The 21010-nt window shown below is 39.9% G+C and overlaps 1 protein-coding gene across 1 annotated transcript; it reads left to right on the top strand.

Moving 5' to 3' along the window:
- Nucleotides 1-9332: 9332 nt before the first annotated feature.
- Nucleotides 9333-20429, top strand: Srp19 (signal recognition particle 19). Its single transcript, XM_090331485.1, has 5 exons — nt 9333-9460; nt 9987-10062; nt 15602-15673; nt 16676-16787; nt 19933-20429. The coding sequence occupies exons 1-5, from the start codon at nt 9420-9422 to the stop codon at nt 20064-20066; spliced, it is 435 nt and encodes a 144-aa protein (XP_090187611.1). The 5' UTR covers nt 9333-9419; the 3' UTR covers nt 20067-20429.
- Nucleotides 20430-21010: the final 581 nt, after the last annotated feature.

Below are 21010 nucleotides of genomic sequence, written 5' to 3'. Positions count from 1 at the left end.
CTGTTACTGAAATTGGTATTTGTTTGAAGGGTTTTATTTCATGTTTGTATTATTAGTAAAAGGGCCTATTTTAAAAGCTTATATAATTTTTTCCTTTAGATTCTATGCATTAAGAATAAAATTCCTAGCCAGGTACCAATGGGTCATTCAATCCTAACTACTCAGGCTGCTGAGATTGCAGTTTGAAGCCAGCCTGATCAGGAATGTCCATGAGACTCTTATTTCCAATTAGCTACCTAGAAAGTCAGAAGTAGACCTGTTGCCCAAGTGGTAGAGCACTAGCCTTGAGCATGAAAGCTCAGGAATAACCCCCAGGACGTGATACAAGCCCCAGAGATAGCACCAAAAAATAAATAATAATGGCAACATTTCTCTTACTGTAATAAAAACAAATTGAAGAAGACAGTTGGCACTTAACATTCCTGAAAATGTATTTGATGTAATTAGCAATTATTGATAACCCTGTATTTTTCCACATTTTTAGAAACACTACTGGAGTTCAGTCAAATGCATATAATAGCAATGTAGACTGCCTAGCACAGGAGTAGGTTTTGAACATAATAGGCTCACATATCATTTTCCTTAATAATATTCTGTACTTGAAAATTAGATTATTACAGGCATGCACGGTCTGTTCCTAACTTTACTGTCTTATTTCTTCATCTTCCTGTGCTGTTGAACCTGAAATGAATAAATGTTAAGGTAAATTTTCTGCACCCAGCTATTACCACTTTGCCATATTCCTAATATAAATCACAGGCAACTTCAGAAGTAGGTTTAACACCATTAAGATATCTGAAAGAATACTTTAAAATCCCTACCTGTTAAGGAAAGCATCATTTTTGATAGCTACAGCACTAGGATGCCCTGTTCAATGCCCACTTCCTCATGCAGCAGGAAGGAAACCTTCCTGAAGGAAATAAGCTTGTTAACAAAAGAATATATATATATATATATGTAACATATATATATATATGTAATGTATCTTTCTTGGATTTGTTCTGAACGATCAAAGGGTGCTGTGGTAGTAAATATATATTTGCTTTCTTTTTTTTCTTTTTTCTTTTTTTTTTTTTTTTGCTGGTCCTGGGCTTGAGCTAAGGGTCTGAGCACTGTCCTTGGGCTTTCTCAAGGCTAGAGCTCTACCACTTGAGCCTCAGCACCACTTCCAGCTTTTTTTTTTCTGTGTATGTTGTACCGAAGAATCGAACCCAGGTCTTTGTGCATGCTAGGCAAGCACTCTATCTACCCCTAGGCCAAACTCCCAGCCTATTTGCTTTATTTTTAACCATAAAGTCTTGCACTATATATTTGGAGAAGAAAAGGATTTTTAGACATGATGGAGTACTGGAAAAAGAGCACACCTATTTTGTGCCCTGGAAGTCACACCATGTAGTTAATTTTATCTGCTTCTTAACCTTTGATTGTCTTTATAGGTGATAGGATTGTAGTTGAGAGGTGATTTGAAGCTGGAACATCAGAACTAAAGTAGTTTACTCCAATGCCTATCTTCTATGTAAACACCCCAATTGGTTTTATCTTTGGAATGTATCTGTATTTGATTTTTATAAGATTTTATCTGAAATTGTTTGAGCAATATTCTGTTTAGAGAGTTTTTGAAGTCTGCGATAAGCAGGGCGACCTGGATATAGTTGTATCTGCTGTTGCCTTTTCTTTCGTACTGATTTTCTATTTGAATTGTTGCATGCCAGTTTTTATAATCCACTTAAATATTTTTATGGAAAAAGATGGAGTGTTTTGAGTTTTTAAAATATTGGAAATGGAAGAAGAGTTCATTGCTGTGCTAGAAGATGGAGCTTCTTGTGGGCAACACTATAAGGAGGACTGGTCTATTTTCCCTTGAGTAAAAAAGGTTGCTATATGCAACCCTTTCATCATCAGAGATAGTGGCTTTGAATTAGTGAAGAGGCAGAGCTCAATTCTATCTTGAGAATTCACGGGGTGCTGCCATAACTATGATAGTGGATTAAATATTACCAGTGTGTGCTTGTTACAATAACATATTAAAACCTAATGCTTGGGGATTAGTTAATAGGACTATTAAGAAGGTTGCTGTTTGGCTTGGACTGCAGCAAAGAAAGCTTAGAGCAGTCTTTAGTTTTTGGGTCCCCCCCTCCAACAGAGGTTTATTCAATTCATCAAAAGTGGTTATTAGAACACAGCTACAGGTCGTGCACCCCAGTTTGATCCAGTCTAGACTGGGCTACAAGAATTTGCATTTCTAACAAAGTCAGTCTGACAGTGAGGAACCATACTTTGAAAATTACTGTCTGTAGTACCACAGTTACACTTCAGCTTTGTAATTGTCTTCTGTTCCAGCAATTCAGTAGTTAGTTCTTTAATGTACCAAAGAATATACTCCAGCCTTTGGGTAAGAAATATTGAGCTATCTGATATAACAATGGTAATGAAAGGTAAATGAAGTGATTCTGACGATGTCCACTATGTTGGAAGAATCAGCTAATATTCCCTTTGAAATGATTACTGTAAGTGGCACTTATCTTTCAACAAATAATCTAATTGGGATTTTCAGTAAAATAAAAAGACTATGAAAAAAATGAAGTAAGGGGAAGTTGGTTCCAGATGTAAAGAAAATAATCAATATGGTATCTTAATTTCTGTGGCATTTGTGAGTAAACCTTACAAATTACTAAAACTAATTATGAAAGTAAACCTTACAAATTACTAAAATTAGTGCAAGGGAAATAACTAAAAGATAAACCAGGTAGCACTATAAGTACCATCAAATTTTTCTCATATGTAAAATACTAATTTTAGGATGAGTGAAAGGATGTCTGTTGCTGAGGATAGAGCCAAGTGAATTCATTCATGTAATTACAGGCTTTCTTAGCACTTAAGAAAAGGGCAAGAAAGTTGAGTGAGTACTTGGCCCCAAGTTCAAGCTGCAGTGTTGGCATTTTTTAATGAAAAAGAACAGAGTGCCAGAAATGCAGAGTAAATTACTCAACTGAATAGGCAGGACATTAAATTTTACTAAAAAAACAAACAGAAAATAGCTTTTCAATTTTTCCAGGTGGCACATGCATTATGTTTCTCACTTGCTAGTAAGTGTATTTCCCTCAAATTATGCTGACTTTACTACTATGTAATATTGAACTCTATGGATTCTGGCTCCTGTAAACCCAGATCATCTTCCTGCTGTTCTCATTACTGTGGTTGATCATATATATATATATATATATATATATATATATATATATATATATGCCATTGATGCTTCTTTCAACTTGTATGTTCTATATGTATAATATTCTTGGTGCTAAATACAGTTTCCTTTGATATTCCGGATAATTTTCTCTACATTTATAACTGTTCACTTGTTTTTCTTGAAGTTATGATTGTTAACTTTTTTATTAAAAACACTAATTTAAACTAGTGAAGGTGACCATTGAATATAGCAACACTACTTATTGAGGCAACTACTGAAAGAATGCCAAGCATTACCTGCCCTGCCTTACTTACACTATTTTTTGGCATGTAAACAATCCCACTTGATGAGTCACTGACCCATGTACCGAGTCTGCCCCTGACCATAACTGTTTTCACTACACATGGATGGATCCCTGAGCTATAAAGGAGATTCATCAGCTGGACAGCAACCAAAGACTTATTGCCTGGCTTTGTGGGGAAGTGAGGATGATACTAGTGCAGTCTGATGACTGGAACTGGAAGCTCATGTAGAGTTAAGTTGGTTACTGTGGCTGACCAAGATGAAGATTAAGCTAACATAAAGCCACCCGGTGGAGAAAGGAAGGGAACAGCTTTAAGAGGGAGGCATACAGAGCAAGTAAGAGGCACTTACCACTGCAGTCACTTTGGTCCTGGCCATTTCTGAGACCTACTTTCTGATTTGTGGGAGGGAAGGAGGGGACACAGACTTGTGAACTAACTTCAATTTGCTCCTAAAATAACTTGAAACTAGCAACAATATTTTTTTTTTTTTGCCAGTCCTGGGCTTGAGCTCAGGGTCTGAGCACTGTCCTTGGACTTTCTCAAGGCTAGAGCTCTACCACTTGAGCCTCAGCACCACTTCTGGCTTTTTTCTATGTATGTGGTACCGAGGAATTGAACCCGGGTCTTCATGCATGCTAGGCAAGCACTTTAACCACTAGGCCAAACTCCTGACCTAGCAACAATATTTAGAATCATTTATTTTTTACCAGTCCTGAGGCTTGACTCAGGGCCTGGGCACTGTCCTTGGGCTTTCTCAAGGCTACCACTCTACCACTTGAGCCACAGTATCACTTTCGGCTTTTTCTGTGTATGTGTTACCAAGGAACCGAACCCAGGGCTTCCTGCATGCATGCTAGGCAAGCACTCTACCACTAGGCCGTGCTCGCAGCCTCTGAGTTGTTTCATGTCCTGCTAGAGACCAAATCCAGGTCCTCAACATCCTTCTCTTCTCCCTCCATCTCTTCTCTCCCTTCCTTTCTTTCTCTGGTGCTGAGCATTTGTTTTTCAAAAATGATAACATTCTAAAAATCAATTTGTAGGAAGGAGGTAATGGGTTTCCCACCAAAAAAAAAAAGTTTGGGTCAGATTTCTGCGAATAGTAAGTGATGGAGACCACTACCATGAAATAATATATGCAACATTCAGAAGGGAACAAATTAACAAAGAATTCCAAAATCAGACAGCTAATTTATCTGGCAACCTTGCTGGTTACTAGAGGTTCAAATTTACAATCCTAACTACTGAAAGTGGAGATCTGAGAATCACAGTTCAAAGGAGGAAAGACTGGAAGATTTTATCTGCTATTAATCACCAAAAGGCTGGAAATGGAGCTATGGATCAAGTAGTTGAGAGTTAGCTTTGAGCACAAAAGCTCAGTGACATTTCCCAGGCCAAGCTCCAGCTCCAGGGCCAGCACACATACAGAGAGCATATTATATCCTTTACATGAAAAGATGTTTAAAGGGTATCAGATGGTTGGCCATAAGATCTATGGGAAGGCTAGGCAAACAAGTCTAGGAAACTACACAGCAAAAACTATACAGATAAGTAGAAACTGTTCAATAAATTTCCAGGTGCTAGTCCTAAATGTGGGATCCTCTGACACCACTGGATAAAAACACATGTTTTAACACTTGCTTCCTTATGCTGTTTGTTTGCTAATTGAAATCTTGCTTGTGTAGGCAGGACAGGCAGAGGATATGTTACAAGTCTGTATAATCTGGGGAAGCTATTTCTTGTCAGCTGTTTTTTGTTTCTCTAGCAAGGAGACTAGACTCAATTCTTCAGATCTTCAAGAGGCATTTCAGAAGCACTGAGAAACCAAGAACCATGATACTTCCAACATCCCAGCTGCCCCAGCAATAAAAGGGGGGGGAGATATGATGCATAATTGGAGGAATAACTATTTGTTTTGTTATTGTTTCTGATCTTTTCTTTCTTTTAGGGGAGGTGGACTAATTGAACATAAAAATCTCATACTTTTCTTCCTGGGCTAGTTTTGAACTGTGATCCTCAGATCTCCATCTCCTGAGTAACTAGGATTACTAGAATTGCAGAGCTGGTTTTGCCTGAGCAGTAAAAAATTTAAATTTGAATAAGTAAATAATTGTGATTTATTTGATAATCTGAATTTCAGTGTAGATGTCCAAAGAAAAAGTTAAATGCCTAACCTTTTTAATCTTAAATTTGAGATTACCTCCACCCAAACTTGGAAACAAGACTTGGGGGAAGAGGAGGGATAAAGCATACTGATTTGAATCCTAGGTAATGTCAATAGACATTACCTGCTTTTAGGTATAAATTCAGTTTTTTTATTTAGTGATAATCACTATTAAAAAGAAGAATTTTCCATCTTGTTAAAAATTTTCCATCATCTAGCTAGTAAGTCATTAAAGATAAACAAGATAGGAATGATTAGCCACACAAGAATAATGGCAGATAATATACTAAACATAATGAGTGGAGGGCTGGGAATGTGGCTTAGTGGTACAGTGCTTGCCTAGTGTGCATGAAGCTCTGAGTTCAATTGATCAGTACCATATAAACAGATAAAATCAGGAGTGATGCTCTGGTAAAGGGCCAGCCTTGACCAAAAGAAGGTCAGGGACATGCCCAGGCCCTGAGTTCAAGCTGCAGGACTGGCAAAAAAAAAAAAAAAAAAGTAAAATGAGTGGCTAAAACTGGTGCCGGTAGCTCATACCTATAATCCTAGCTACTCAAGAGGCTGAGATCTGAGAATCATGGTTCAACGCAGCCACAGCAGGAAAGTCTATGAGACTATTATTTCCAGTTTATCACCAAATTGGCACTGTGGCTCAAAATTGTACATTGCTAGCCTTGAGCAAAGGAGCAGAGAGGCACCCAGGCCCCCTACCTAGTCCAAGCCCCAGGAACAACCAAAAAAAAAAATAACAAAATGATGGAAAATGAATAAAACAAATCTACAATCACTGGGGCTGGGAGTTTGGCCTAGTGGTAGAGTGCTTGCCTAGCATGTACGAAGACCTGGGTTTGATTCTTCGGTACCACATACATAGGAAAAAAAAAAAAGCCAGAAGTGGTGCTAAGGCTCAAGTGGTAGAGCTCTAGCCTTGAGAAAGTCCAAGGACAGTGCTCAGGCACTGAGCTCAAGCCTAGGACTGGCAAAAAAAAAAAAAAACCTACAATCACACCTGCACTAGCAGTAGTAATAGATTTATGACATTCTAGAAAAAAATGGCACTAAACATGGTGAAAACAAAATGAACATCAGTTAGAAAATCTTTTAAATGCCAAATAATACAGTATCAAATGAAGAGGAATAATAACACGCAAAGGACTTTAAGGGCCTGAGCATTATCCTTGAATGCTTTTCTTTTTGTTTATGGTTAGCACTCTACCACCAGAGCCATAGCTCCACTCCTGTTTTTGTTTTTGCTGGTTAATATGAAAGAGTCTCACAGACATCTACGGCCATACCACCTATAAAGGAATCTGATCTTATTAGATCTCAGAAAAGTCTCAGAGGAGTCTCAGAAGAGTGCTTCCTGGGCTGGCACTGAGCTGTGAGCCTTAGATCACAACCTCCTTAGTATCTAGGATTACAGGCATGAGGCATTGGCACTGAGCTGAATCTTCAATCTCAAGTGTTCAATAAATGTTCCTACGTGATCTCTTGTTATTGCCACTCCCATCATTTCCTTTCTCTATCAGAAATCAAGCCTCCCTCTAATCACATATTGGAAAAACAATGTAGAGTTAAATAAGAACTTGAATTTGGGGAAGTGGTGCTGTGGCTCAACGGGGTGGGGCAGTAGCCTTGAGCTAAAGAGTTCAAAGACAACACTCAGGCCCAGAGTTCAAGCCCCACAATCAAATAAATTTTCAGATAATTACTTTAAAAATACGAATCTGGGAGCCAGAATTGTAGCCTACTGGTAGAGTGCTCATCTAGCATGCACAAAGCCCTGGGTTCGATTCCATGGTACCACATATACAGAAAAAGCTGGAAGTGGTACTGTGGCTCAAATGAGAGAGTGCTACTCTTGAGCAAAGTGTCCAAGGACATTGCCCAGGCCCTGAGCCTGAGTTCAAGCCCCAAAACTGGCAAAAAAAAAAAAAAAAAAAAAAACCCTGACATAAAATGGTACTCAATCATTTAGCTCCAGTATCCTTGTTATTAATTTCCTGTGTATGAATCAGAAAAGGCAATTTTTTTTTGTCGCTGTGGGGCTTGAACTCTGGACCTGGGCATTGTACCTGAGCTCTTCCAACTCAAGGCTACTGCTCAACCGCTTGAGACACAGCGCTACATCCGGTTTTCTGGTAGTTAATTGGAGGTAAGAGTTTCATGGGCTTTAGTGCTTGGGCTGACTTTGAACCGCAATCCTCAGACCTCAGCATTACAGGTATGAGACACTGCAACCAGCTGCAATCATCTATTTTATTCCTAGTTTTTTGTTTGTTTTTGTTGTTCCAGTCCTGAGGCTTGAACTCAGGGTCTGTTTCCAAGCTTCTGTACTGGAGGCTCTTGCTCTGCCACTTGAGCCACAGCTCCTCCTTCCAGTCTTTTGGTGGTTAAAAGGAGGTGTAAGTCCCACAAACTTTTCTGCCTGGGCTGGCTTTAAACGGTAGCTCTCAGATCTCAGCTTCCTAAGTAGCTAGGATTTCAGGCATGAGCTACCAGTAATCTAGCTTATTATTAGCATTTTTAATTCCAAGGTAACTTGTCCCTAATAAAACAATTCTCTGGTAAGTTGGCTGCTACCGCATTATCAAACCTAGAATACCTTCCTAATTTCCCATCTTTTCATATGCAGCGATAGCTGAGATCTGGAGGATGTGATCACAAATTGAAGCCATCGTAAGTCTCCATCTTCAATTAATCTGCAAAGAGCAGAGCTGGTTACATGGCTTAAATGGTAGAGCACTAACCATGAGCCAAGAAAGAGGGAAGCTATTGAGAGTTCAAGCTATCATACCCCCACAACATTATGCAAAATATGACGGATTTCAAAACAGGTGCCCTCCAGAAGTTTAAGAAAGTGTATTCAGTCAAGTTTCCAACATTTAAACTGTGCATTCAAACAAATAACTGCTACTAATTTCACTTCATGGCCTGGCGCCGGGTGGCTCACGACAATATTTCTAGCCACTCAGGAGACTGAGCGCTGAGGATAACAGTTTTGAAGCCAGCCAGGGCAGGGAAATCTGTGAGACTCTTAACCAAATTAACTACAAAAAAGAAAAGGGCTGGGAGTTTGGCCTAGTGGTAGAGTGCCTGCCTACAAATATGATGACCCAGGCTCCATTCCTTGGTATCACATACATAGAGAAAAAAAAGCCAGAAGTGGTGCTGAGGCTCAAGTGGTAGAGCTCTAGCCTTGAGAAAGTCCAAGGGCAGTGCTCAGGCCCTGAGCTCAAGCCCAGGACTGGCAAAGTAGAACTGAAGTAGAACTGTGGCTCAAGTAGAGCACTAATCTTGGGCCAAATGGCTCAGGGACGGAACCCAGGCCGTGAGGTCAAGCCCTGGACAGGAAAAAAAAAAATCCGCTTTGCCAATTTGAAAGGAAGCTTTAAGTTCTAAAGATAACAAAACCCACCATAAAAAACATTTTGCTTGCTTTGTACTTCATTCCAAAATACAAAGCCTTGGCCTGTGGTATGAAACGAGAAGCGCGAAACTCAGACCAAGTCGCATGCGTCTAAAATGCCCCCGTGGTCTTCTCGCGAGAGGAGAAGAGGTTCACAGGCCACGTCAGAGTTGAAAACGTAGCCCAGAGCGACAGGCGTCCACACAAATGGGCGGGGAAAATCTGTGAACGCGGATCGTTTTAGTGGGTAGGACTTCCGCCGGAAGAGCGCTCTGTCTCAGAAAGCCGACACAATTTCCGGCTGGCTTACCTCTCGCGGTTCCTGTGTGGAAGTGGAGCCTACTTGTGGAAATGGCTTGCGCCGCCGCGCGATCCCCGGCCGACCAAGACAGGTGGGTACCGAGGAAGAAGGGACTGGCCTAGAGGCTGGGGATCCGTCCTCGCAGCCCTCGACCCTTGAGCCCTTGCCCCGCCCCTTGACCGTCCCCTCCCCGGGCCGTCGTCCCTGTGGGAAGTTGTCGCCGCCGTTCCGAGGCCCCAGCGCTTGGGGTGCTCGGAGGAAGTTATGAAGTAGCAGACTTAGACATAGACTCAGTTTTTAATACGTCTGGCGCCGTTTTCTGTTTTTTTAGGTAAGCCCCATCGTATGGAACTTTTTGGCTGTCACCAATGTCGAATCTAAGAGTTGTCGCATTGTTTTGTTTCCGTTATTCATTTTGGACCTTCTGTGATTGCTTGATGGGTTTTGCTTTTTTTTTTTTTTTTTCATCCGCGGTAACGAATAGTTTTCTTTATAAATGAGTTTAGAAAGGCCATTTAGAGGAAAGCTATTCATCATATAATGGCCATAGGTGTACTTTCACTGAAGATAAACGGGTGTCATCTATATCATTAAACAACTATGCTTTTCTGTGGCAGGTTTATCTGTATCTACCCTGCTTATTTAAATAATAAGAAGACCATCGCGGAGGGAAGGAGAATTCCCATAAGTAAGGTGAGTAGTGAGTGGTAGGCCCTTGAAGGCTCCCAAGAAGTTGTTCTGTTAGGACCACACTAGCTTCTTTTTTTATTATTAAAGAATTTATTAACATTGATTTTTACATCATATTTCAAATGTCATGTTTAACAAACAAGTATTCAAGAAGGGAATCTATACAATCACTGGCACATAGTTTTTAAAACTTAATTAAAATTAAGCTGAGGTTTGTATGTCATAGATACATATTAATGTATGTAATAAAACATTATAGAGTATATAGCCCATCATAGAACACACTAGCTTCTTTTACTGCATTTCTTTAAGATCTGAAAACTGCAGCCACGATTTGGGGTGCTTCCCTTAATATTAGTAAAACCAGAAGGGGGCTATTGCATAACTGAAGTAATTTTGATTTTAAATAGTTCTTAATGAACCAGTAATTGTAATATGGCGGGTGTGTGTATATATGTGTGTATTTTACACCTTTGTTTTAGAAAGTACTAGGAATTGAACACTATCACTTAAACCATACACTCCAGTCCATGAGTTACACTAATGTTTCTGAAAATCTCCTGCTTTTGTTCTCCTTATCTTCCTAGCTCGGCCTCTGAGTTGCTGCTGAAATAACAGATTTATGCTCTCATGTCTGGACTTAGGCACTTTTTTTTTTTTTTTTTCGATGGGGCTTGAACTCTGGGCCTTGGCTCTGTCCCTGAGCTCTTCAGCTCAAGGGCAGTGCTCTACCTCTTGAGCCACAGCACCACTTCCAGTTTTCTGATGTTTAATTGGAGATAAGAGTCTCCCACGCTTTCATGCCTGGGCTGGCTTTGAATTGAGGTCCTTAGATCTCCACCTTCTGAGTAGCTAGGATTATAGGTATATACATCGCACCCGGATTTTCTTTTTTCTTTTGGTGGATCTTGGGGCTTGAACTCAAGGCTAGAGCACTGTTGCTAAGCTTTTATGCTCAAGACAAACACTTTACCACTTTAAGCCTCAACACCACTTGCAATTCTCAGATCTCAGCCTCCTGAGTAACTAGGATTACAGGCATGAGTTGCTGGCACCTAGCCCTTTACACTTTTGTTTGCATGTATGTATATATGTATGTATGTATTATGTATGTATGTATGTATGTATGTATGTATGTATGTATGTATGTATATGTATTTTGTCAGTCCTAGAGCTTGAACTCAGAGCATTGTCCCTGAGCCTCTTTGTATTCAAGGCTAGATCTCTACCACCTGAACACACGTGTAGCACCACTTCTGACTTTTTTCTGAGTATCTTATTGGAGATAAGAGTCTCACAAACTTCCTTCCCCTCTCTGGTTTCAAACCACTCCTCAGATCTCAACCTACTAAGTAATTAACGTGTAAGCCACTGGTAATGGGATCCTTTACTTTTTTTTTTTTTTTGCCAGTCCTGGGCTTGAGCTCAGGGCCTGAGCACTATCCTTGGACTTTCTCAAGGCTAGAGCTCTACCACTTGAGCCTCAGCACCACTTCTGGCTTTTTTCTATGTATGTGGTACCGAGGAATCGAACCCGGGTCTTCGTGCAAGCTAGACAAGCACTCAACCACTAGGCCAAACTCCCGGCCCCCCCTTTACAATTTTTAAACCAAAGTTTATGACAGTTTTCTTAATAACAAATTAAAATGATGGCATAGTAAATAGTGTCCAGAATGCAGTTCTTTTTAAAACATAAGCATAAAGTGAAGCCTTGTTGAGTTTTTTCATTTTTTCAAAAGAATAAACCTAATTTAAAGTTAATACTTTTTTAAAAAAGTAGAATATGGAGGAAGGGACCCTAAGGGTATATGTAGCTTAAGTATATGCAGCTTAAAGAGTAATTTACATTTTATCAACAAATGACACCTTTAAAGTAGACCAAGAGTGTGGCCTAATGATAAGGTGCTTGCCTATCATGTATGAAGCCATGGGTTTGATTCCTCAGTACCATATACACTGAAAAAGCCAGACGTGATGCTATGGCTCAAAGTGATAGAGCACTAGCCTTGAGAAAGCCCAAGGAGCACCTAGCCCCTGAGTTCAAGCCCAGGACTGGCAAAAATAAATAAAGTAACTTGGAAGTAACAAGTTTTTTTGTTGTTGGTGGTTTTGTTTTGTTTTTTTGTGAGTTATGGGACTTGAACTCAGCCTGGGTGCTGTCCCTGAGCTCTTCAGTTCAAGGCTACCGACTTACCCTTGAGCCAAGCCCCACTTCCCATTTTCTAGAGGTAAACTGGAAATAAGAGTCTCAAGTCCTTTTGTGCCCAGGCTGGCTTTGAATCTTGATCCTCACTCAGATCACAGCCTCCTGAGTAGCTAGGATTACAGGTGTGATCCTCCGCGCCCAGCTTGTTTTATATTTGATTTTGGGTATGGGGGGATTTGATTTGGGTCTGGGCATTACCCCTTAGCTTTTTAACTCAGGATGGGCTGCAGTTCTACCACTTGAGCTATAGCTCCACTCTGGCTTATTGATGGTTAATTGGAGGTAAGAGTCTCAGACTTTTCCTGCCCATGCTATGTCTAAATTCTCAGATTTCAGCCTCCTGAGTAGCTAGAAGTACAGGCCCCTAGGGTGACAGATTTTTGATAACAAACTCAAATTCTTCTTGGAGAAGGAGAGAATAATTTTTCAAAAAACTTGATAGGGCTGGGAGTTTGGCCTAGTGGTGGAGTGCTTGCCTAGCATGCAGGTTCGACTCCTCAATTCCACATGCGTGGAAAAAAAGCCAGAATTGATGCTGAGGCTCAAGTGGTAGAGCTCTGGCCTTGAGAAAGTCCAAGGACAGTGCTCAGGCCCTGAGCTCAAGCGCAGAAGTTATGATATTTTTATGTTAACTATCAGCGATGGACTGGCAAAAAAAAAACAAAAAACTTTATAGTGATGTATAGAGAACATACTATCTTTGGTTAATTCACAAGTAAGTAAAACATCTTTAATGATTTTTACTCAAAACCTACATCTGACTAACTAGTTCCCAAATTTACACAACAAAACATTATCACCACACAGGAAAAATCTTGCATGTCCTTTCCCATGTATTGTCTCTTCACAAATCAGTATCCTGATTTCCAGGATACACTCCTGCTTAGTGTATTTTTGGTATTACGATTGTGATGGAAAGAAGAGTTACAGTTACATAGGTCAAGTAAAGTATGCATTTTGATTTTTGGTTTTTTGTTGGTCCTGGGGCTTGAACTCAGGGCCTAGGGCTTGTTCCTGAGCTCTTTTTGCTAAAACTAGTGCTCTTACCACAGCATCACTTCTGGTTTTCTAATTGTTAGTTGGAGATAAGAATCTCACAGGCTTTTCGACTTGAGCTGGCTTTGAATCACAATTCTCAGGTCTCAGCCTCCTGAGTAGCTATAGGCATGAACCAGTAGTACCTAGCTAAGAGTACATTTCTTTTTGATGGTGGTTGGGGCTTGAACTCAGCCTGGGCACTGCCCCTGAGCTCTTCAGCTCAAGGCTAACACTGTACCAATAGAGCCACAGCACCACTTCCGTTTTTATGGAGTGGTTAATTGGAAATGAGTCTCACGGACTTTTGTGCCCGGGCTGACTTTGAACTACGATCCTCATCTCAGTCTCCTGAGTAGATAGGATTATAGGTATGAGCCGCCCGCACCAGACCTGTTATGTTTTTTTTTTGTTGTCTTTCCAGTCCTGGGCCTTGAACTCGGGGCCTAAGCACTGTCCTTGGACTTCCTTAAGACTAGAGCTCTATCGCTTGAGCCACAGCACCACTTCCTGCTTTTTTCTATGTATGTGGTACCAAGGAATCGAACCCAGGGCTTCATACATGCTAGGCAAGCACTCCACCACTAGGCCAAACTCCTGCTCCTGGCCCCTGTTCTTTGTTTTGTTTTGTTTTATTTAGCCAGGGGTGGGGGTGGATGTTGGTTGCCAGTCCTGCGTCTTGAATTCAGGGCCTGGTCTCTGTCCTTGGGCTATTTCAAGGCTAGCGCTCTACCACTTGAACCACAGCAGCACTTCCTGCTTTTATACGTATTTGGTACTGAGAAATTGAACCTGGTGGGTTTTTGTACATGCTGGGCAAGCACTCTTACTACTAGGCCAAATTCCTAGCCCCTGTTCTATGTTTTTAAGTGTAATTTTTTGTTGTTGTTGTTTTGATTCTGAGGATTGAATCCTGAGCCTTGTGTACGCTAAGCATGTACTCTACCACTGAGGAATACTCTATTTCTTTGAATGTACTTTTAATTCTCATTACTATATAACAAGCTCCCCAACACTAACACATTTGACATTTTAAGCTAGGTAATTCTTTGTTGTAGAAAAGCTATCTTGTCTATTTTAATATGGTTAGTCCTCTGTACTAGTTAACAGCTCCCCTTCTTCCTCATTTGTTTCTAATGAAAAATGTCTCCAAGTAGTACCAAATGTACTGAGATTGGGGAGGAAATTCCCTACTAACTTCTGCTCTATTGTGTTGTATTGTATGAATATACCACAATCTAATCTTCACCTGTTACAAAGAGTGCTATTTTGAATACTCTAAAACTTAATTCTGCATTCTGTTGATTATATACCTACAATAAAATTGATGAGCTATAAGGAATCATGTGATCAGCTTTAAGGCTACTACTAGTTTTTCTAAAATGGTTGCATGTGCAGTTGTTTAACCAATTAATTTTTAATGAGCTCTTGATAGATTAAAAGTAACTTTGATAATTGGCAGGGAATATACTGTTAGTGTTGTCATTTTTAGAAATTAGAAAATTGCAAATAAGCCGGGTGCAGTGGCTCACACCTGTAATCCTAGCTACTCTGGAGGCTAGGATCTGAGGATCAAGGTTCAAAGCCAGCTAAGGCACTAATGACTGTGAGACTCTTTTTTTTTTTTTTTGCCAGTCCTGGGCTTTTTTTTTTTTTTTCCTATATATGTGGTACCAAGGAATCGAACCTGGGCCTTCGTGCATGCTAGGCAAGCACTTTAACCACTAGGCCAAACTCCCAGCCCGACGGTGAGACTCTTATCTCCAGTTAACCACCAGGAAAAACCAGAAGTGGCACTGTGGCTCCAAGGGTAGGGTGGTACCTTTGAGCTGAAGAGCTCAGGGACAGTGCCTAGGCCCTGAAGTAGGGCATTAGCCTGAAGCTGTAGAGATCTGGAACAGTACCCAGGCCAAGAGTGCAAGCCCCGTGGTGGGGGGAGAGGGGAGCGGAGCCCTCAGAAGACCAGAAGTTTGGCCTAGTGGTAGAGTGCTTGCCTAGCATGTACGAAGAGCCAGGTTCAATTCCTCATTACATGGAAAAGCCAGAAGTGGTGCTGTGGCTCAAGTGGTAGAGCACTGGCCTTGAGGAAAGCCCAAGGACAGTGTTCTCAGGCACTGAGTTCAGTCCCTAGGACTGGCAAATAAAATTCAGGGTGCAGTTGTACCTAGGGTATAGCTCAGACAACTCAAGATTTAGCCTGTGTTTTGATCTTAGTAATTGAAATGACTTAGACAATTTAGACAATAATATAGCACTTACCACTTAAGACTGTTTATTAATTGTTGTTTTTTAATTATTTAGGCTGTTGAAAACCCTACAGCTACAGAGATTCAAGATGTTTGCTCAGCAGTTGGACTTAATGTATTTCTTGAGGTATGATTCTTCACTATTTTCCATTTTACCTTATTGGCATAATAACTTTATTTATTTATTTATTTTTGTAATTGTGTTTTGTCAGAGTAATGTATAGAGGGATTACAGATACGTCCATCAGGTAGTGAGTACATTATTTCTTGAACATTGACACCCTTTCTCATGTTTTTGTCCCCCTTTCCCTCCCCCCATCCCCTTCCAATCATTTTGTTTTTCCCATTCCCTTCCCTATTTAAAATAAACAAATAAATATACAATATACCAGGTAACAAAGTCAGATACAGTAATAACATGAGATAAATCATAAAGGGAAAAAGAGAGAAAAGAACTTCACAAAGTACATTAAGAATAGCAATCACAAAGATAACCTCTTGTGGCCGGGAGTTTGGCCTAGTGGTAGAGTGCTTGCCTAGCATGCACGAAGACCCGGGTTCAATTCCTTGGTACCACATGCAAAGAAAAAAGCTGGAAGTGGTGCTGAGGCTCCAGTGGTAGAGCTCTAGCCTTGAGAAAGTCCAAGGACAGGGCTGAGGCCCTGAGCTAAAGCCCAGGACTGGCAAAAATAAAATCAAATAAATAAATAAAAGATAGATGGGCCTTTGTTTAAAAAAAAAAAAAAGATAACCTCTTGTTTGCATATCCTAGAGTTCATTTAGCTTAGTCTCATCCTTTATGGTCATATGCACATAGCTTTTGAGCTATTGTGATCCTCTGCTAGGAGAACCCTAGATGTATACTAATTATTATAAATGAGGGAAGCCATGAAGCCTATATTCCTTTGGGTCTGGCTTACTTCACTTGATAATGATTATTTCCAAGTCTTTCCATTTCCTTATGAATGGGGTGATGTCATTCTTTCTGATAACAGCATAGAATTCCATTGTCTATAAATACTACAAGTTCTTGATCCATTCATCTACTGAGAGGCAGCTGGGTTGGTTCCCTATTTTAGCTATATAATAACTTTCTTAAAGCCTATTTTTTCTGTTTTATTCATGTTAGAAAAATAAAATGTACTCTAGAGAATGGAATCGTGATGTTCAATACAGAGGCCGAGTCCGGGTCCAACTCAAACAGGAAGATGGCAGTCTCTGTCTAGTACAGTTCCCATCACGTAAGTTGTTTTGTTGTTCTTGTTTTTAATGAATACCTAAGATTCAGGGGTAGATTGACCCTCTGTAACACATAAGATATCATATAGGTTAATTTAGAGATAAGATTTCTGCAAATGAAAAGAGATGCTTCTTTAGGTTAAGAACCTCTTTGAGCCAGACATTGGTGATTCACACATATAATCCTAGCTACTCAGGAGGGTGAGATCTGAGGATTATGATTCTAAGCTAGTGCAGGCAGAAAAGTCTGTAACACTCTTACCTTCAATTCACTACTCAAAAACCATTAATGATGCTGTGGCTTAAGTAGTAGAGCACTAGCCTTGAGCAAAAGAAGTAGGAACAGCACCTAGGCCCTGAGTTCAAGCCCCAGGACTGGCACGCACACGGGCATACACAAACACACACACACACACTTTGAGGATGTGATGAAACCTAATGGTTCTCAAAAGAAATTGTAATATGAACAAACATTTCATAAGCTTCTAGAAGGCCATCATTGCTTCTAGGTTGAGTATAAAATTATTATGTGGATGGAGTTAATTGCTATTTCATATCCTAGCAAACTTTGAAGTCTGTTAATAATGATTTCTCACTAATAAATCTAAAGAGCAATGATAGGATGAAAAAAGCAGAAGAGATGCATTGTTTGGTACTGGTCAAATAAATTTAAAGATAAAATGTGGCTTTTAATTGATAGGTACATATGTTGTTTATTGATAGTGTTTTTGAAATAAAATGGAAAGAAACATCACTTGTAAACTGCTTACTTAATGGTGAGCCATGGGAGTGCAAAGTAAAAACCTCAGTAGGCTGATGGTCAGAGAAGACTGTAGCATTTATCTCTTTTATTTCTTGAAAAACAAAAATGCTAAAACAAACTAGATACCAATATAATAAAATGTTAGTTCTCAGTACCACATACACAGGAAAAGCCAGAAGTGGCACTCTGGCTCAAGTGGCAGTGTTCTAGCCTTGAGCACAAAATGTACTCAAGCCCTGAGTTAAAGACCCAGCACTGGCACACACACACACACAAAAATAGTAATAAAATGCTAGTTTTGAGAAATAAATGTGGGGCTTGAAAAGTAGACTACCTGCCTAGCAAATATGAGGCTCTGAGTTCAAACCCTAATATTCCCCCCCACTCAAAAAAAAAAGTTCCAAGCATTGAAATAATAAATGCTAACGTTACTTATTTTCTGAGCTTTTTTATTTCCAGAAAGTATATTTTAAGAAACTGAATTATATGAGTTGGGATGTATGTAGCTCAGTGGCAAAGTGCTTCCCTAGCAAGTGCAATGTCCTGGGTTCAATCCCCATTACCAAAAAAAAAGTGAGCTATTCACTTAATTTTTTCCTTCAGTTTAATAATATTCTGATTAAAAAGCAGTATGAAGCCAGGCATGGTAGCTCACGCCTTTAATCGTAGCTACTCAGAAGGCTGAGATTTGAGGATCAAGGTTCAAAGTCAGCCAGGGCACAAAAGGACTACTCTTATCTCCAGTTAACAACTAGAAAACTGGAAGTGGGGCTTGGCTCAAGGGCAGGATGGTAGACTTGAGCTAAAGAGCTCAGAGACAATGCCCAGGCCCAAGGGTAGGGCAGTAGCAATAAGCTAAAGAGCTCAGGGATAGTGTCCAAGCCAAGTTCAAGCCCCATGACCCTCCCCAACCCCTCCCAAAAAAAAAAAAGACAGTATGATTACTTGTACTCAGATTCCGTTTTTTGTTTTGTTTTTTTTTTTTCTTCAGTGCTAAGGTTTGAACTCATGGCCTCATGTTACTAGGCAAGCACTCTATCACTTGAGCTTATGAGCTATGCCTCCTCAAGTAGATTTGTTTTTATGCACGAGATTCTGTCAGGAGTTAGTTGTCAGAAACTTAAGATCACATACACACAGCTTTTAGTTTGAAAGTCAAGTAAAAATTATGGTTAAAACAACAACAGGGAGGGCCAGGAGTTTGGCCTAGTGGTAGAGTACTTGCCTAGCATGCATAAAGACCGGGGTTTGATTCCTCAGTACCATATACATAGAAAAAGCCAGAAGTGGTGCTGTGGTTCAAATGTTAGAGCTCTAGCCTTGAGAAAGCCCAAGGACAGTGCCCAGGCCCTGAATTCTAACCCAGGACTGGCAAAATAAAAATTAAAAAAAACAATACTGCTTTCTGTTTCTAATAAGAAACTAGTAAGGCAGGTCTGTCATGGTAGTTCACATCTATAATCCCAGCTACCCAAGAGGTGGAGATCAGTCAGTAACAAAGTAGTTTGTGGCTATTCTTGTCAAAAGGTTATTGTTACCCTCCATCTCAACCAGTAAGACTAGGCATGGTGTTGTATACCTGTCATTCTGGCTATGCAGGAGGCTTAATAGGTGGATCATAGGCCAGGCAAAAATGTGAAACCCTATCTGGTAAATAATGAAGCAAAAGGTTAGAGGCATGACTCAAGTGGACAAGGCCCTGAGTACCCCAGTACCAGCTGCAAAACAGCAGCTAGTAAAATAACAGCAAAAAAGAACAGTTAACTGGGTGCTGGTGACTCATGCCTGTAATCCTAGCTACTCAGGAGGCTGAGATCTGCCTAGCATTGAGCACAAAGAAGCTCAAGGACAGTACCAGGCCCTGAGTTCAAGCCCCAGGACTGGCAAAAAGAAAAAAACAAAAAAGCAGAGTTAAAGAGTTTGGTGTGTTAGAGTAGCTGGCAATGTGTTGACAGCAGGAATAGATAGATGTTTATTGGTCATCTGGATATAAGAATAAGCCATGTTGTAGTTTGACAACCTTTGAACTTCATTACAAGATGGAAGTCCTGTTTCTGTAGGTTAAAGTACAATGATACTCTGATTTGGTTTCCAGTTTGTACAAATTTTCTGCTAATCTTAAAGCAGATTTCAAGACCAAGACTTAACATTTTGGTTATAATCTTTGTGTTTTACATTCTAAGTGTTTTCAGCTCTGTTCTCACTCTCAGTACATTTTCTCCATCCAGAGGCAACCACTTGAGCAAGTTACTGTCTTCACAGTCATATTTAAAATTACTTTCCTTTTTTTTATGTGATCACTTCTTGTACCTAATGATACTCAAGTTAATGATTTTCTATGTTTTTTTTAGTATAACACACTAAGCCTAACTTCTGGTTCCTAGGTAAGTCAGTAATGTTGTATGCAGCAGAAATGATACCTAAACTAAAAACAAGGACACAGAAAACGGGAGGTGGTGACCCAAGTCTTCAACAAGGAGAGGGAAGTAAAAAAGGGAAAGGAAAGAAGAAGAAATGATCTGACATGAGCATCAGATATGTGGTCCTACTGTAGGAGACATGGATGGAGGCTTCTTTTTGTTCACATCATTTAACTGAACTATGAACATTTGTGCCTCTCATCTTCACCATTGGAGTTAACGGTGAAATGAATTTACAGCAAAAGTTTGTGGCTAACTTTTTATGCAGTATAATTTTTCTTCTTTTTTATCTTTTAATGGGTTCTTACGGAAGAAAGAAGACTTCTAATGGACCATGAACTTTTCCTATAGGTTACTTGAAATTCTGTATCTGTTATCCTTTATTGTCAACATTTAATTTCCCAAAAGTAATTTTAATAAGATTTCAAATAATTGTTTTGTTTGTCTTTTAAGTTAATGAAATAAAACTTTCAACTGGCTTTTGTAGCTTTTTTCTTGTGAAATATTTAATGCCAATAGAAGAGAATAAAATAGGCTGTGTCAGCTTGGAAGGCATAAGCCTAAAACAGAAGAAAATGTCTTTAGTCTTCTGGGGTGAGGCCAGTGAAAAGTAAGTTTGTAGATCATACTCCTAATTGTTCAGTTGCTGGGGTTTTTGTCCTGTGGAAAATTCTAGGGGTTGTTTTGTTTTTGTTTGTTTGTTTTACCAGTACTGGGGCTTGAATTCAGGGCCTGAGCACTGTCCTTAAGCTTTCTCAAGGGTAGAACTCTATCACTTGAGCCACAGCACCACTTCCAGCTCTTTTTATGTATGTGATACCAAGGAATGAAATCTGGGCCTTCATGTATGCTAGGCAAGCACTACTAGTAAGCCAAATCCCGACACCAAATCCTAGATTTTGTTTTAAATTTGCTTTTTTTGTATGTATGTGTTAGTTCTGGGGCTTGATCTCTGAGTCTAGGCTCTGTCCCTTAACTCTTGTCCTCATTTGAGCCTTAATTCCACTTCCAGAAACTTTTTGGTGGTTAATTGGAGATAAGA

Source organism: Megascapheus bottae, chromosome 4 (genome assembly GCF_031878675.1).
Source record: "Megascapheus bottae isolate mThoBot1 chromosome 4, mThoBot2.hap1, whole genome shotgun sequence".
Lineage (NCBI taxonomy): Eukaryota > Metazoa > Chordata > Mammalia > Rodentia > Geomyidae > Megascapheus > Megascapheus bottae.
The sequence above is the reverse complement of the archived record's forward strand: the minus strand, read 5'-3'. Positions and strand labels throughout refer to the sequence as shown.